The sequence below is a fragment of the Sceloporus occidentalis genome, unplaced genomic scaffold (assembly GCF_023333645.1).
Source record: "Sceloporus occidentalis isolate IW3139 unplaced genomic scaffold, rSceOcc1.0.p SCAF_59, whole genome shotgun sequence".
Classification (NCBI taxonomy): Eukaryota; Metazoa; Chordata; class Lepidosauria; order Squamata; family Phrynosomatidae; genus Sceloporus; species Sceloporus occidentalis.
In genome coordinates, this window is record NW_028317039.1 from 769,668 (window position 1) to 787,673 (window position 18,006).

The following is an 18,006-nucleotide window of genomic DNA, read 5'->3' on the forward strand; positions in this document are numbered from 1 at the left end:
TCGCCTCCCTCTTCTAGCTACTAATGCCTCACCCTAAGTGATGCTTCTTCCAAGTGACCAATGGCTACAGGTGCCCAGACTCTACATAAAAAAATAGATAATGTTGCACATCTTGTCCAACCCTTGTTATTTTAAACTTTATTACATGTTGCTGTATTCTGCAAGTAAAAAATGATGAATTTATGTGACAAGCCTAACCAGAAAGGTGACAAAAAATAAATTCCACGGAGCTTCCAAATAATTTTATTTATCACAACACTTTATTTGTGAACTTTGTCTCAAGAAGAGTTAATAAACCCACGTTTTAGGATTAATGGATACCACGTGCCAAGAGAATGTGGTTTGTTTTTAGCATCTATAATTTCTTCATTTAGTTTCTCTAATTTCAGCACTGTGTACAAAGATCACTTCTAGATAAGTTACAAAGGCATTCAGGAAGCGATGGGGGCAGGTTGTGGTACAGTCTAACTCAGAAACAGCTGTTTTCAGGGTAAAGGTAAAACAGAGAGTGAATAGGGTAGTAAACCTTTAGTCTGCGGTCAGAATTGGATTCTGTTTTTTGTTGGTGGGTCATATTTCAAGCACATTACAATCTAGAGTATTTTTCGCAAAAGACCTCAACAAATGAGTCAAACATTAGATTGCAAACTTAGTAAAAGCTATGTAGTTAAATTGGCTATTATATCAAACAGGCCAAACACATTTATTTCATCAATGTTGTAAGAATATCTTTTTAAAATGTCCAATAATACAATCTAAAGATTTTGGCAAATATATTGTTCCTGTGGTTTTCCTGCATCTTTTTGGGGACACCATCTTGCCATTATTGACTTCATTTCTGTGTTTATTATAAAAGCCAAGATCAAAAGATCAACATAGTCAGCCAGAATTAGCATTGTGGCACCACAAACACCAGGTCATTTTTATTTTCACTCTGATCGTTACATGCAGATTTAAATTTAGTTTAATAAGAAGCATACCTTAAAATTGACAGGAATATGCTTTTTCATGCTATGTATTGATTCAACTACGTTTAAATGTAATCAAAATAATACGGATTGTATGTAAGATTTAAAAAAAAAAAAAAAACATTGAATATTAGAGCATACTTTTAATTGACATCAATTATTTAATTATTTGGGGTATTTTGCGTAATTGTTGCAGCCTTACCATGAGAGCCATGGTAGTTTATAAATAATCCTCTGTTATCCTGAAAAAAATGTTTAAAACTTAGCATGAGTTTATATTATACCTGAAGTTTTGTGGTCTATCAGTTATCTTCACTTAGACACAGATGAGAGTTGCAGCAGGATTAGAATATTTTATTTGTCTTTACAGTCAGGGTAGGCACTAATTTATTACCAGATTAAGCAGCTGCTCCTTGTAGTTTGATTGAGAGACAATTCTAGAAAAATATCAAATTCCTTAAAAATAATATCTCTGTTATGTATTGTTCTTACAAATGTGTGATATTACATATTGAGGTCCTTAGTGGATGTCCAATTATTTCCTATGTTAAATATGGGTCACAGATAAATCCTTTGTTTTAATGCTTTCCCCTGTTTTACACAATGTGTTCCCCACAATGGCTTCTTATGACTTTTAAAAAACATAAAAGCATTGAATAAAATGCAATTAACATATTTGATTATTTTAGTTATTTTCAATAATGTAATTTTCCTCTCTCGCTTAACTAATTGTTGCATCCTGGATGGCAAACCACAACCTGAAGCTGAACATCTCAAAGACTGAGCACCTTGTCTCCTGTTGTTACCTTAACACTACACCTGATTTTACTTACTCCTTCATCCTCACATCCATTCACTTACCAAACCCTGTGCCATTTAGCTGTGAAATGTCTCTCAAACTTGCTCTTTCCTCATACAAGACATAACTAAAATACTAATTACTTCGCTGTTAATACAGTGTAATATAATATTGGTACTTGGCCCTGTGTTGTGTTAATGGTAGCATTAAGTCTGTTTCAAGAACCATATGGTATTAATTTCTTCTAGAACGCCACTCCATCTTTCAGCCAGTAAAATGAGTAAAAGTACTTTCTAAAATTAAATTAAGACTTTATTCCTCTAACGTTCTGCTATGACTTTTTGTCCCTCCACTTCTCCTCCATTGACACATACACTATATGGACTTAAGTATTTGGACTCCTGACCATTACACCAACAGTTATGTCCTCTTCAGCATACCAAGACATTTGGACAATGCTTCCAACATTGTGGGTCCCTTTTCTATTCCAGCATGCCTGTGCCCCAGTGCACACAGCAAAGTCCATAAAGACATGGTTGGATGAGTTTGGTCTGGAAGAACTTGACACACAGAGCCCTGACCTCAACCCTATCGAACTTATATGAACTGGAAGAGAGATTGCGAGCCAGGCCTTCTCGTCCACCATCAGTCCCTGACCCCACAAATACTCTACTGGATGAATGGGCAAATATTTCAACAGAAACACTACAAAATCTTGTGGAAAACCTTCCCAGAAAAATAGAAGCTGCTATAGCTGCAAAAGGGGGACCAATTAAATATCAATGTATATTTATTTAAAATGAGATGTCATAAAAGTCCCTGTTGCTGTAATGGTCATGTGTCCCAATACTTTTGTCCATATAGTGTATATACTGAACTTTGTCAAACCCATTTTGTGTTACTATTATATCACCAATGTCATCTATCTCTTGTATTTCCCTTAAGCTATACATGTTCGGTAAATGTATTTAGCCTTTCATAGGCATTGCCAGAGGGTCCCACAGTGTACAGCTAGCTTAGGGTTTATAAACATCAATGCACAAATAATCGACTCAAATAAAGTACAGAACCTTCTTAGACCTAACACCATTTCATGTAATTATTGTGTAAGTTATCAACCTATGCTACATAAAAACAATATATGTGGCCAGCTCTGCCATGAGCAACTTCTCTATTATTAAAGAAAACTTGGTCCAGGCTGGATGAAATCGAACACATATTTCCATGTCTGACTTGCATGCTACTATTGATTTTCCTTGATGCACTCTTTTTATATTGGAGAACGCAGATTTTATTTACTGAGAAAAGAAATTTTGAAAAAAAGTAATATTAATCCTGCCTGAAGTAAAAAAGTAATGTAACACCTGTACTCTAAAATTTCACTTTGTAAATATATATATTTACTTATATTTAATAAAACTGAGATTCTCTTGAGAGTTTCACTATATTTCAGTCTGCAAAGCACCAATATTAACCAATGTCTTGCATGGATTTTTTTCCATTTTCTACAGAACAAAGCAGTTGAAACAAAGTATATAATATGATTGGTCATTGTTTTGATTCATTCTTTACTGTTACAACATATTAACTTCATATAACTGTTAGGTTATTCTCAATGTTAGTGACATCTTTATGGAGAATTTTTAGATGGGGAAATGTTTTCACTATATTTATATGCAATAGAATTATGAATTTTCAGAATTGTTATAAAGGATATTACGCAACATGATAAGGAACAGATACCAACATTGACTGCCTTATCTGTAGTGTGTAACGTCTACCTAATAGCAACCAATTGAATGGTTTAATCAGGAGAAATATTTATTGGGTTGTTATAAACTAAATTAAAAGGTCTTGAACACCTGGCATATTTTCAGATATATTTCTGATATTGATTTCCAGTCCTAAATCTCAAAGATGACACTGTCAGACATGTTCCTGCTGATGCTATAGAACATTTGGATAAAACCATAGCTACTGTCTAGTCCAGACCTGGGCAAAGCACGGCCCGCGGGCCACATCCGGCCCGCTGAATAGCTCGGACCGGCCCGCAAAGAGTGTCCTGGTGACTCACCAATGAGTCCGGTGTCCCCCCCCGCCCCGGTCACTTACCTTAAACTCCTGTGTTGGAAGCGTTTGTCTCGGGTGCCGGCGCTTTACGCTGGGCGCCGGCATATGACGTCAGACGCCGGCGATCAGCAGTGAAGCGCCGGCACCCGAGACAAACGCCTCACGCTTCCAACACAGGAGTTTAAGGTAAGTGACCGGGGCGGGGGGGGGGGAGATCCTGAGAAGGGGGGGTTAGGGAGTTAGAGGGGAGATACTGAGAAGGGGGGGTTAGGGAGTTAGAGGGGAGATACTGAGAAGGGGGGTTAGGGAGGGAGGTCTTACTGTGTGTGTGTGTCTTACTGTGTTTGTGTGTGTGTGTCTTACTGTGTGTGTGTGTATCTTACTGTGTCTGTGTGTGTCTCACTGTGTCTGTGTGTGTCTTACTGTGTCTGTGTGTGTCTTACTGTGTCTGTGTGTGTCTCACTGTGTCTGTGTGTGTCTTACTGTGTCTGTGTGTGTCTTACTGTGTCTGTGTGTGTCTTACTGTGTCTGTGTGTGTCTCACTGTGTCTGTGTGTGTCTTACTGTGTCTGTGTGTGTCTCACTGTGTCTGTGTGTGTCTTACTGTGTCTGTGTGTGTCTCACTGTGTCTGTGTGTGTCTTACTGTGTCTGTGTGTGTCTTACTGTGTCTGTGTGTGTCTTACTGTGTCTGTGTGTGTCTCACTGTGTCTGTGTGTATCTTACTGTGTCTGTGTGTGTCTTACTGTGTCTGTGTGTGTCTTACTGTGTCTGTGTGTGTCTCACTGTGTCTGTGTGTGTCTCACTGTGTCTGTGTGTGTCTTACTGTGTCTGTGTGTGTCTTACTGTGTTCATAGCTTATTCAGTTATTGTAATAAATATTTTAGCCCATTTTTTAGCTCAAAATATTTTTTCCTTTTTTTTCTCCTCTAAAATCTAGGTGCGTCTTATCAGCAGGTGCGTCTTATAGAGCGAAAAATACGGTATGCACTCCGAAGCCTTGTTCATTTTGTTCACTTCTGTGCTGTGCTAATAGTTATTCAGGCCTTACTTATTCAAGCACCTCTACCAATGACGTAGGCTTGAATAACTTTATTAAACAGCACATAAGTTAACAAAATGGACAAGGCTTCGGAGTTTGTAGTTTGTAGAGGTCTGGCCCTCTAAAACCATTCCAATTTCTCATGTGGCCCCATGGGAAAATTAATTGCCCACCCCTGGTCTAGTCTGTCACTGTACACCATAAATCCTAAATGGTCTTCAAGAAAATGCATGAATCTCTATAGCTTTCCACAATCATTCAACCAATACCTTCCTTGCAGACTGGGTTGACAGTTTAGAGAGCTTACCATCTATATAGAAGAAAAGTTTTGTGTTCTTCAGTATCCCACAAAGCCCACAAAAGAAGAATGCATATTAAAATACTTTGTAAGTACTTTAAAATGCATTTTTAACCATAAAATCTATTACTGTTAGTAGAAGCTGCAGTTCCAAACTTGCAGTACACCACCAACTTCATTACCCAATTTTTACAACACTGATTGGCTGCTTCAAAAAGCCAATCATTGGCAGAAAAGTGCTCTCTTATTGAAAACAGTGTGAAAGCTTCCTGCAAATGAGCACCAGAGGGTTTATTAGACCCCACACAGAGCCCTTGCTGAGCCAGCACTGGAACAACTGGCAGTAAGCAAACCAGGTGAGTGCAGGCAGCAGCAGATACATTTGGCCAAACACATCTCCTGCAAGGCTAGGAGCCAAGAGCAGGCAAAGAGGAAAATTAATATGGGGGATTATGCAGTATCCATCATGGATTAGGAAGAAGTACCACACAAAAAGGACACATTCAGCTATCATACGCATTTAGTGCATATGATGGGTGGATTAACCGATTAAAGACTACGCCCTGTTCAAAGCTGTTGGAAACTTAAAGTAAACTAAATATGCACATTCTGGTTGATTAGAAATGGCTCAACATGCTTGATTTCTTTTTGTAGGGAAGCCTGTTTCAGCACAACACAACCACCATAACACGTGTCATTAAAAATAAATCTTAAAAACCCACAAAAAAACAACGAATTTATGCCTTGCCAACACCAATTGCCTACAGGTTGCAATTCACTTTTGGACATGCATATTCTTGGTCATCTAAAGTCTTCTCTGCCATCTGAAACAATGATAAGACAGCTGCTCGCATAGTAACACATATACTTTTCTGATTTGTTCCTAGTCCAATAGCAAAATAGCACTAACTGGTGCTTATATGTAATCCAGATCACCAACCCAATGATACAGTATATTATATACTTTCCTACACTCATTTATTCAAAATCTCACTTCCTTCCCTCCAGGCCATTATATTTTACACATGCATTCCAGCTGGTTTCCATTCCCCGCTTCACAAAATATTTCAGCACACCGAGATTGAAGGCACTGTATCTGCTATAGTCAACTACATGTGAGGCTTTCCTACTCATATGATTTATCAATAGTTTTTGGACATATTATAAAACAAACAAAGGACTTTATTGGTAACCCTCTATAGAAAAACTTCAGGTTCTAGTCTCCCAGTAAAAACAGTAGCTCAGAAGCAGAAGTATATACTTCAGATGGTCTTACACAAGATACTTTAGTTGTTACCTATGCACGGTATTGGTTAAACAAAAACAAACAACAAAGAAGCGGCCGGCTAGGTATTTAACCATTGCAAAGAGTTTGGAAAGTATACTAAAGACAACTAGTGGTTCTTCATCGTCTTGCACCATTGCAGATCCTGTGAGCTGTATTTGTACTGCATCCAGAGGCCCACAAGTTGGCCATCCCTGGTTTAGGGAGTACATTTTAAAAAGCTAGCAGTGATTTCCAAACATAGAAATGTGTCACGGAAACAGTTTTGGACAGCTTCTCTGTTTTATTTTGAAAAAATTATTTGATGATGTGAAATAAGATGTACATGCTATTTTTACTAGAAGTAGGTACTCACACATTGTAATTAAAAATAAACTCTGTTTCATTTTAATAGGTTCTTCTTGGGCAACAATCTCAGCCAGCCAAAGAGACCTCACCACCAAGAGATGAAGCACCTGTTGCCCCACTTCCACCTGATGACAGCTGCACCAAAAAACCCAGATCCCGCACCAAAATTTCACTGGAGGCTCTAGGAATCCTTCAGAGCTTCATCCATGATGTAGGTCTCTATCCTGACCAAGAAGCCATCCATACTTTGTCTGCCCAGCTTGATCTCCCAAAGCATACCATCATAAAGTTCTTCCAGAATCAGCGCTACCATGTAAAGCACCACGGTATATTTAAGGAACACCTGGGCATAGCAGTGGATGTGGCAGAATATAAAGATGAAGAGCTTTTGACAGAATCAGAAGAAAATGATAGTGAGGAGGGCATGGAGGAGATGTACTCAGCTGAACAAGGGGAGGAAAACATTTGCAAAACCAAGGCTAGCCAGTCAGAGGAAGACCAGAGATAACACAAAAGAACATCCAGGAACAACAAAAACATACAAGCAATGCAAGTGTACAAAAAATCACCATTACTACTTGTAGAACTCTCCACAACGTGCAGAGGGTGTGATATTGCTGTCATGAAAATTTGCCTTGCCACTTGAGCATACAAATTATATATATGACTAGAAGCAAACGTGCAAAACTTTTATCCCCACTCATCTCGCTCTTATAAAGATGATTTAATCAAATTTCAGGTCCTGAAGACTGATAATATCAACAAAGGAAGTATTTATATATCTAAACTATGTATGTGCGTGCATTTGTATGTGTACATATATATATATATATATATATGTATGTGTGTGTGTGTGTGTGTGTGTGTGTGTATGTGTACCTTTGCATGCTTACACTTCCAAACACACACACACACACACACACACATATATATATATATATATACACAGACATATAAATTGCATGGGAAGCAACATTTCATTATTGATGTATAGACTGTGAAATGAGTTCCAAACTGGGTTATATATTAAAAACCACTTTGAAGTGTGATGATCTGGGATTTCTCTTTAACAAACTGCCCAATCTCATTGAGATTCAGGGTGATTTTTTAACTGTGTTTTTCTTTGGAATTTTTTTTTCATTGTTGACTTTTTTGCGTTGTCTCTGGCTTTGGTTCTGGTCGCATAGTGAGTGTATTTTGTTTAACAATACGTGTTGGAAAAGTAAAAAAGGCAATAAACTTGTATAATATAAGGATTCATGGAAAATACATTGTATCTGTAAAAAACTGATTTGGTGATAAACACATAATTCCTTTCCTGGGGCAGTAGAGCAGTCCAGATGTGGCTGGCTTCTTAGTGCGTGCACACATTGAACTTGTATATTTAGCAATCATTTACGTTTTCTAAATGAGGTTGATTCATTTATCTTGCTGTGTAGTCATTAATTGATACTTTCCACTTCCATGTATATATCCTAATGAACCTGTCATGGATTCATAGTATGTAGTAGGCTTGTGCATTTGTTTTCGTACAAACTTTGTTTTTAACCAAAATCGCCTGTTTTGTGTATTTGTACAAATCAATGAAAACAAGGGTGATTTCTGACAAAATTGATGTAACTGCAAAAGTGCTGAAAATTCATCATGATTTGTGTGTGTTACAAGCCTTTTTGTCGCTTGTTGATGAGGGAATGTGTATAGGAGGGTACATATCAATGATTGATAAGGTGGAGTAGCCAAAATAATAGGGATGGTCTCATTGATGGCAAAGGCTTTTCCTTACTTTTTTCACTCTGGCCAATCAGCATTTACAAGGGGAAGGGATAAGCGTTAGTGTAGCAGACTGATGAAAGTTGGAGTGAGATTGATGCTCATTTCTCACCTACCATACTGCAAGTTAATAGGTTATTATAGTGCAAAAAATGTACAGTTGTAGCATGGCTTGGAGAAGCTGTAGTGACTACTGTAATGGGTTACAGGGACTGCAGCAGATATTTTCTCCCTGTTCCTGAGTGGTGTTAAGATGATTAAGACAGTTGCCCTAGCCAAACCTAGATGCTACTAGCCAAACCTGTAATTTGTGGACAAGTTGATTTTTTTAATAATCTTTCTATCATATCATATATTATTCTTGATAAATATTGGTGACAAGAAATGTTGGTGATAAACTGATATATATAATATTGGGAAATTCAGAACTACTCCATGGGGTTGCATGCACCTATCATCTGCCAGTGTCTGCCTGCCCAGGCCGAGTGCTCTACTACTGCTGCTGCTTCTGCATCTCTTTGACCGTCCCCTTGGGAACCTTTTTTTTTTTTTTTAAAGTTCTATAAAAGATGAGTACAGAAGATTTAAGGGACCTAGTCCTCCAATTTTGTCCAAGCTGTTCAGCCAGGAAAAAAAATTAGTTGCCCGAAAACTTACCCCGTGCAGTAGTCTAGTAGTATGCAGAAAAGAGGTCATGTGTTAAACCAATAAAATAAGGAAAACCATTTTTTTTAAGATTACCTTCATTTTAGCTTGGCAAGTCACTATGGGCTCTTTCCTTGGCTTATCGTACATTGAGTGCGAGGCAAAAATGAGCCAAGTTCCGTCACGGTAGTAACCTCTAAAACTTCCTTACATTACATCTAAGCCTCTGACCCACTAGTTTTAGACAATCTTATCGTAACATTCCTCCTTACTAAAATGACAGCTCTCTTAAGGTACACTGAAGAGTACAATTAATGATTTCTATCATTACCTCATCAAGCCTGTGATGATTGCAGTCTTTTAAGGGATTTCAGATATCTGATCATTCTTGGCCTTGGTAATTACAGTCACAGAAGCACATGTTAGGTTCCTTTAGAAATTTGCATACTTGCACAACAAGCAAAAATGATTTGGACAAAAGTTTTGTTTGTTTACAGGCAACAAATTTCATTTTCTGTTCGTTCAATTCAGATGAAATTCAGAGGGTTTTTTATTTTGAAAATTTATTTATTAGGGGATTTTTAAAGGAGGAAGCCCCTGACGCTTTCTAGACTCACCTTTACAGCAGCTGCATCTCAAGGTTTAGGGGATGCCCCCTCTCAACACACATGATTCAATGATGTTGCATATTTCTAATTCCTCATGATTGTCAACCAGAACGGCACGTGGACATGGCATCGAGGTGGTGTAGCAGTAACACACCAAAGATTTCAAAAGGGAAACATGGAATACGTTTGAGATGCGCATGCTAGGAGGGAGGTCAAGGGCATAGGCTACAAGGTTAACCCTTGAAGGACACACAAAAGTCCAACGTAATGGAGTGCCAGTTTTAGGACCCGTAGGTTGCGGTAAGACAGCCAGACCCTCTCACTGACCTGATAGGTAGGTGCTAGTAGGCGTTATGCCACAGGGGACATCCAGCCCCATGCTACAGGACTTAGTTTCTCCTAAAAATTAGAAATGTAAGCAACAGGTGTGACTGAAACCCCTAAATAATAATTAGGAGGGTTGTCCCAAAACTTGTGTCCACATAGTGTATGTATAACATTACAACAGTTTTGCAGAACTTAATAGCCTAATTGCCACTGATGAACAATGAGTTATGATATGTGATAGGTGTCATTGAGTGAGGTGTTTTGTGTGATGGGATTGATGTGTGATAGATGTGAAGGAGTGAGGTAGTTTGTGTGATTGGTGTGATGGAAGCCATGTATGATTGGTGTGAGGTGTTTTGTGTGATTAGAGTGATGTGTGATAACTGTGAGGTCACAGAGTACTCACAGTGTACTTTAGTATGCATTATTCTATAATCTGAACTAAACTATTCTTTTAAGGTGACCGCTAGCCCTATTTAAGTGTGATTGCCAGTATCTTAATTGCATATTTAGTAGGCTACACAGATGGCTAGTTTTTCTGTGATGTCCTCTAGTGAAGGTAATTGGTAGTGATCTTCCATTATCACTGTATTCAGATCACACGGGCCAATACATATTCTGACTGCCTCTTTTTTTCCTTTCTACCACCACCATACAGTAGACTCAAATTGTACAGTATCCATTTTGAATATCCATTCTTTCCAGTTTCTTCTCCTTTTCTAGACCTTTAGAAATGTGTTACATGTTTTGTCATCAAGAGTCATTACGATCTTCACAAATCCAATCTCCTACCCTGACACTCATCACTGCAGCCCTGACACCTTCTGGAATCACTTCCCCTTAGAGCAGCAGAATTTCAATGTGTAGGAAGAGATTCAGAGTCAGATTTGCATGGAGGGCTATCACCAGCAGCAATACACCAATGGATACATGCATCCAGCTGCATGCTATAGGGCTGAACTTCTCAAATTGGACCATTTTGATGAGTTGAAGAAGGGGATAAGGCAGCGGCAGTAGTAGTAGTAGTAGGGCACCAGGTAGACAGTGGCAGATACACATATGCAGCCCCACAGTAAAGGACATTGAATTTACATTTTTTTTTAAAGAATTGATCCCTCAGAGTAAGGAAGGAGTTTGAGTTGCAGCAGAGGCAAGGTAGGCACGGGCATTCAGACATATGCAAAAATATGGTACAAGACTGAATCCATCCCTTCCACCAATATTAGAAAAAAAGAACAAGAACTGATCCCTCAGAGTAAGGCAGGGCATTGTACAACAGTAACAAAAGCAGGGTACATGGCAGGCACTGTAAGACAGACAAATTCAGATTGTAAAGGACTACGTTTCCCTAAATATTAGAAGAAAAAAACTGATTCCCCAGTAAGGAGACTGAGTCACAGCAGAGGCAGGGCACAGGATACAGGTTAAAAAATGTGAAATATTAAAAGAAGGAATTGACCCCACAAAGAAAGGAAGGAGACTGAGCTGGAGCACCAGAGGCAGGGAAGTACATAGGGGAAGGACCAGCAGACATTCACATCCAGTCACACGACTCAACCTCTCCAGTATTAGAAAAAAGAACAAGAACACATCAAGTTATATAGTACAGGACTAAATTCCCTCCCGCAGTATTAGAAAAATGGACAACAATTGATCAACCAAAGTAAGGAAGAAGACTGAGCCGTAGAGCATCCAGCCATATGGTACAATACTGAATCCCTCAATATTAGAAAAAGAAACATAATGCAATGCGACCACCACAAAGTGAACAAGGAGAAAGAGGAACAATAGCAGCAGTAGTAGTAAGGCATGTGGCTTAGGCAGGCACATACCACCACCACCACTTCGCGCAGGGCTAAATTTCCTGCAATATTTAAAAAAAATAAAAGGACCTCCTCACTGTAAGGCAAAACAAGGATGCGCAGCAGTAAAGAATGAGGCCTGGGTAGGCACTGGCACATGAAACCCATTGGTACAGGAATGAATTCCCCAAACATTAAAAGTGATCCTCCAGAGTAAAGAAGCAGACAGAGGAGCAACAGCAGTATGGCGCTGGGCCTGGGCAGGCACTGGCAGACAGACATCTCCAGTCACTTGGAACAGGACTGAATTTTTCAGTATTTGAATTGATCACCCAGAGTGAGTAAAGAGACAGAGTAACCGCAGCAGCAACAACAATAGAGCATGGGGCATGGGCAGGCATTGGCAAACAAACACAATCCAGCTACTTGGCACAGGTCTGAGTTTTAATAATATTTAAAAAAATGAAAATACTAATCCCCCCAGAATAAGGAAGTAGACAGAGGAGCAACAGCAGTATAGCACTGAACCTAGGCAGTCACTAGCAGACAGACATATCCAGCCACTTGGTACAGGACTGAATTTCCCCAATATCCAATTACTTAAAAGAGCAGATCCCCAGAGTAAGGAGCAGCTGCACTAGACCCTCACTGGATTGGACCTGAACGCAAGAAGGTCCAATGTTCGTGGGGAAATGACAGCTAGATGGCTAGAAAGGAGATTTTAAACTAGGAATGAGGGAGGGGTGAATAATAAATACTGGGCTAGACAGTATATAAAAGAAAGGTTCCTAGGTGGCTGGATCTGGGGGCTTGGTTTTTACTGATAGTAGCATATATGTTGCCCCCCAAAAAGGACAGAAGGTGCCTGCAGCATGTGTGTTAAATGACAAGCTAAAGGTCATGTCTACAAATGCTCGCAGTTTAGGGAATAAGATCCATGAACTTGTAACAGTAATGTTGATTTAGTGGCTGTTACTGAGACACGGTACAGCAAGAACATTTACAGGGACATAGCAATACCAGGATACACTTTATATATAGAAAAGACAGGCAGGGAAGAAAGAGGGAGGGCTTTATATGTTGATTAAATCTAACTCAACACAAGTTAGTGGGGAGAACATAGAGTCAGTTTGGGTTACATTATGAATTAGTAAAAGTAAAGTAACAGGTGTAGATGTGATTTATAGGACAAGTAGAAGAAGTAGATAATCTACTAATTGTGGAAATAGCTAAAATGACATTGACGCATTTGCTCGATTATAAGACAAGGTTTTTTTCAGAGCAAATGCTGAAAAATACCCCTCATCTTATATTCGAGGTTGTCTTATAATAAGACCTCAAATAGAGGTCTGACTACAAGACTAAGATCCAGATCCGCCGCAGCGCTGCAGGGGACCTGGATTCTCCTCCCTGGCAGTCAGTGAACGTCCTCCGCTGCTACCCGATACTTTCGTGACGTGACCTTCCTGTGCTCGGTCATAGAAGCCCCGGCTGAAGTCTGCCCCCACTTGACACCGGGGAGTCTGGAGCATGGAGGGCAAGGATGGGGATGCATTGGTAAGTCGGGAGGGCATATCGGGGGGAAAGATTGGTAAATAGGGGGGAATAAGGCATATCTGGGGGCCAGAGTGGTATATGGGGGGTATAAGGCATATCTGAAGGGGCAGACTGGCATATCTGGGGTGCAGAGTAGCAGGCCGTGGGGCAGATGTGCATAACTGTGGCGCATTTTTCTCCATCATAATTTTTATTATATATGAAAAAAAGTTTACATGTGAATTAATATTTAGTAATAAAACTTTTCTTATAGGGTAGTCTTATATTTAGGTTTTTTTTCTAAACTAATATTCAAATTTTGTGGGGTTGTCTTATAATCAGGGTCATCTAATAATCAAGCAAATACGGTAATCATGGAAAACCTCAATCTGTCACATTACACAAAAACGTTTTAGATTTTTTAAAAAGCTTTTAGACTTTTCTAAAATGATTATTTATGTAGCCATTTAAATGGAGTCCAGGAGAAAATGGGTTATTTAAAAGTAAAATTGTTGAAAGCAATGGAAAATTATATTAGGCTTGTCAGTTTCTAAAAAAATTAAGAAACCATTGTACTCCGCAGAAGTAAGCAGAATAGTAAAACACAATATAATTTGCAGGAATCTATTATCTGCAAACTTTCTTTGTCCTAGGAATAAGCATAACCACCTAGCAAAGCTAGTGGGTATGCGGCAGCCTCCCAGAGTTACATTTGCCAAGCTGAAAATGTTTGAGCTACGCTCGGGCACAGCAACAGCATTTCAGCCAATTAGGTGATCAGGACAGCCATGCTGAGTGCAGGAGCCCTGATCATCTCAGGTTTTAAAATAGGAAACTGCAGATGGTAAACTCATCCAGTAGAACACTCTATATATTGCAGGATAGAAGATAAAGCCCCAAGGGGAACTGAACATATAAAGTTCCATGTAAATTAAGAATAAACACACCATGCCGATGAATCTGGAAAAGCATTTAATAACATATTCCATAATAAAGGCAAACACAGGCAATTCAATATGCTAACAGCCCTGGATCAGTTATAGAAGAAAACAATGTAACAGAAGCCAAGTCCTGAAAACTGACAAATAGTAACATGTTAAATGTAATAAAACTATCCATGAAAAGTAATTGAAAAATGGAAATAGTCCTTGTGAGAAGTATCAAGCCTCCCACCAAAGGAGCATCTGCCAGTGCCTTAACTTTAGGATGGTCCTTGATCTGCTGGTCCTGTCTGGAAGGACGGTTGTAATCTAAGAAGACAAAAAATGGACAATTAGAAGGAGGAACGCACACCGATCACTATAGTATCCTAAAACGCCCTACAATGATAAACCCCACCACCAGGCACCAACACAAGCCAGGGAGTGAAGGGTGGACGCTGTTGCTAGATGGTTATGCTCATGCCTAGGACAGAGAAAGTTAGCAGATCATAGATTCCTGCAAACTCGATTTTGTCCCTCCGGGAGGCATAACCACCTAGCAAAGCTAGTGGGTAGAATAGCACGCGCCAGCTGGTGGTTCTAAGGAACTGTAAATGATCCACTTCAGATGGTCTCCAGTAAAACTTAACAAAAGTCTTACAGGAGGGCCATCTTGCAGCTTTCCAAATAATTGGAAGAGGGAGACCTCTTGCAGCTGCTTTCAAAGCTGAGGCTCCCCTGATCGATGCCCGCAGCAGACATAGCAGACAGAATCCAGAATGTTTCCTAGACAAATGTGTAAACTCTTGTTTGAGTGGTGCTGAAATATTCAAATAGGAGTCTAGCAATTTAACTAAACATAGACCAGGCGCTGACAAATCTCGGACTAAATCCAATTCTACGAGGTATGGGGAAATATGGGAAGTCTTTTGCCTCCCTTTGAGGATGACGTGAAATCCTCCTGGAGTCCGTGACATCCATGGTTCGAGTATATTAATTTGGATTAGTCCTGCACCTCTAGCTGCCAGTGCCAATCAAATCAAATGAACTAGGCCTTGGAGAGCTAATCTCATTTCTCTCAATTCCAACACATTTATGTGCATGGTTCTCTCTTGAACAGACCCTCTCTGACCCTATTGGGTAAAAAAAACCCTTTGACTCCCAGAGGCCATCCTGCCTTAGTTATTCTCCTAGAAGTAACTGGCTCCGTCTGCATAATGGGGGAGGGGGAGTTGTCGTAGCCTGGTGTTAATGCTATCAGTATCGAGAGAGGACTGAAGCTAAATAAATAGGCCAGATTTTTTTTCCATTTGTCTTGGGGAACTCCCAGGGACATGGTCTTGGTGTCTAAGATAAACCCCAGAAATATGATGTTCTGGATGCAAACAAGGCTAGATTTTAGTAGAATCACTACAAAACCCAGATCTTTTAAAAGGGAAATTAAATAATTTATTTGTTGAACTATAACATCTACCTCTGGGTTTAACAGCAAGATATCGTCCAAATAGTAAAAACATTTGAACCCTTTTTGTCGGACATGGGCTATAATAGCCGTCGTTATCCTGGAGAAGGTGTAAGGTGCGTTGGATAGGCCAAACACCATCACAGTCAAGTGATAAATCTGTTCCTTCCAGGTGATTAATCACCTGTGTTTTTTGCCAATGGGAACTCAATAGAAGGCATCTTTGAGGTATAACTTGATGCAGAAGAAATTTCTCTGCAATACGCCTGGAATGTCTGATAAACCTTCCATTCTGAATATTTTCCATTTTATGAAGGTATTCAGAGCTTTGACATTCAGTACCAGTCTCCAAAAACTGAAAAAAATCTGATTTTGAGATGGGAAACAAAGGGCTGATCCAGCCTGAAATAGCCATGTCTGCCTATTCTATTTTCCCTTGAGCTAAGGCTAGGGAAAGTGGATCTAGAATTGGATTCACAGACTGCCACTGGAAAGGGAAAAGTGAAAATTTGAAGTACCCATTTGTCTGAAGTTATATCTAACCAATTTAGATGAGTGTGAGGTAAAACACTAACTTGAGTGTATGAGTCTCCTTTTCCCAGGTGAACCTCCTCTGGTATGGGCTTCAGTATCAGTAATCTTAAACTGAATATTGCGAAGTGTCTGATCCATGGTATCTGCAGACATATTTCTCCCAGTAATAGAAAGCAGAGCCATCAATGCTTAAATATCTGGATTGCCAATATGGCTCCTTAGGAGGAGATCATCCCTTTTTAACTAATCGGGATCGAAAGGCCAATTTTTCAAAGTCCCTGACTTCTGACTTCTACTCCATAGAACATCTAGAATGGAACAATTTTGAAGGTAGCACTTTACCTAAAAGGCCAACCCTAGTCATTTGAATATTGCTCAGCTTCCCTCTTTCAGTGGAAGCTGTTGAGCATACCACATCCTCTGACTCCCAATCAATTTCAGAGGACCCCTGTCTGGAACAGGAACGACTGAGCAAACGCACGAGAGGAGGAATGTGCCAGACTACCAGCGCTCCAATGAGCCTTGTCCATTTTGTTGGAAATGTGTTTAGAAACTTCAAACAAGGAAAACACATTTTTCCTTTTAATAGGTACTGTCCCTTTAAGACTTTTCTTACTGAAATGAGTATGAGGGGAAGAAGGAGTACCAAAATCCTGTTTCTCAGATGAGGAACTAGAAGAAAAAGGAAGGCATTCCTTTTTTCTTCTTTTAATTGAAACTGAGACCGTATCCTCCTCCTCCTCCTCAGAAGAGGACAGGTCCCTGGCAAGAAAGTCTCTTTTATGGAGCCTTTTTCCTTTGATGGCGCTGCTTCTAGGAGAAGCATTCACTATATCTGCGGCAGACACAGATAAAGCGTCTTCCATCAACGTTGACATTTTGAAATCTGAGGTGATCAGGGCTTCCACGCGCAGGTGTCCTGATCACCTGATTGGCTAAAACGCTGTTGCTGTGCACGAGCACACCTCAAGCATTTTCAGCTCGGCAAATGTAACTCTGGGAGGCTTTTGCATACCAACTAGCTTTTCTAGGTGGTTATGCCTCCTGGAGGGACAAAGTTAGCATTTAGTAAGTACAAAAAAACCCCAAAGTGAGATAGACGGACAGATCTATGACAGAATCTTTAGACAGATCTTTAAACAGAAAGCAAGTTATACAAGCTGCCAAAGCAAATGCAGAGAAATTGCCCAGTCGTTAAAAAAATGAGATAAAACTGTTTTTGAGAAAAGGAAGGTAAAACATGCATTAGTTAGATTAAAAGCAAAAGATGGAAGGTATGTAGGGTAAAGGACCAGCTGACTACCTCAATGAATATTTCTGCTCAGTTTTTACAGATGGAAATGAAGGAAAGGGAACCTTGGCTATGAAAAAAGACTGCTTAATTTAATACATATGAGTTTATCGAGGAAGAGGTTCTACTTCAGCTGTCTAAGGTAAAGACAAATAAGTTGATGGGGCCTGATGGGATACACCCAGAAGTCATCAAAAGAACTTAGTGGTTTACTAGCAAAACCATTAACCAATTTGTTTAACCAATCATTAACTGGAGTAGTCCTAGAACAGTGAAGGAGAATGTTTTTGGGCCCAAGTGCCCA

General features: G+C 39.6%; 1 protein-coding gene across 1 annotated transcript in view; it reads left to right on the forward strand.

Moving 5' to 3' along the window:
- The window catches only part of LOC149287530 (DNA-binding protein SATB2-like), a 122,719-nt gene extending 115,404 nt beyond the window's left edge, over window positions 1-7,315 (forward strand). Inside the window, exon 11 of the mRNA XM_089492683.1 lies at window positions 6,854-7,315. Within this exon, the coding sequence (XP_089348809.1) occupies window positions 6,854-7,315 (462 nt within the window). The remainder of the gene's footprint in view (window positions 1-6,853) is intronic.
- The last annotated feature ends 10,691 nt before the right edge of the window (window positions 7,316-18,006 follow it).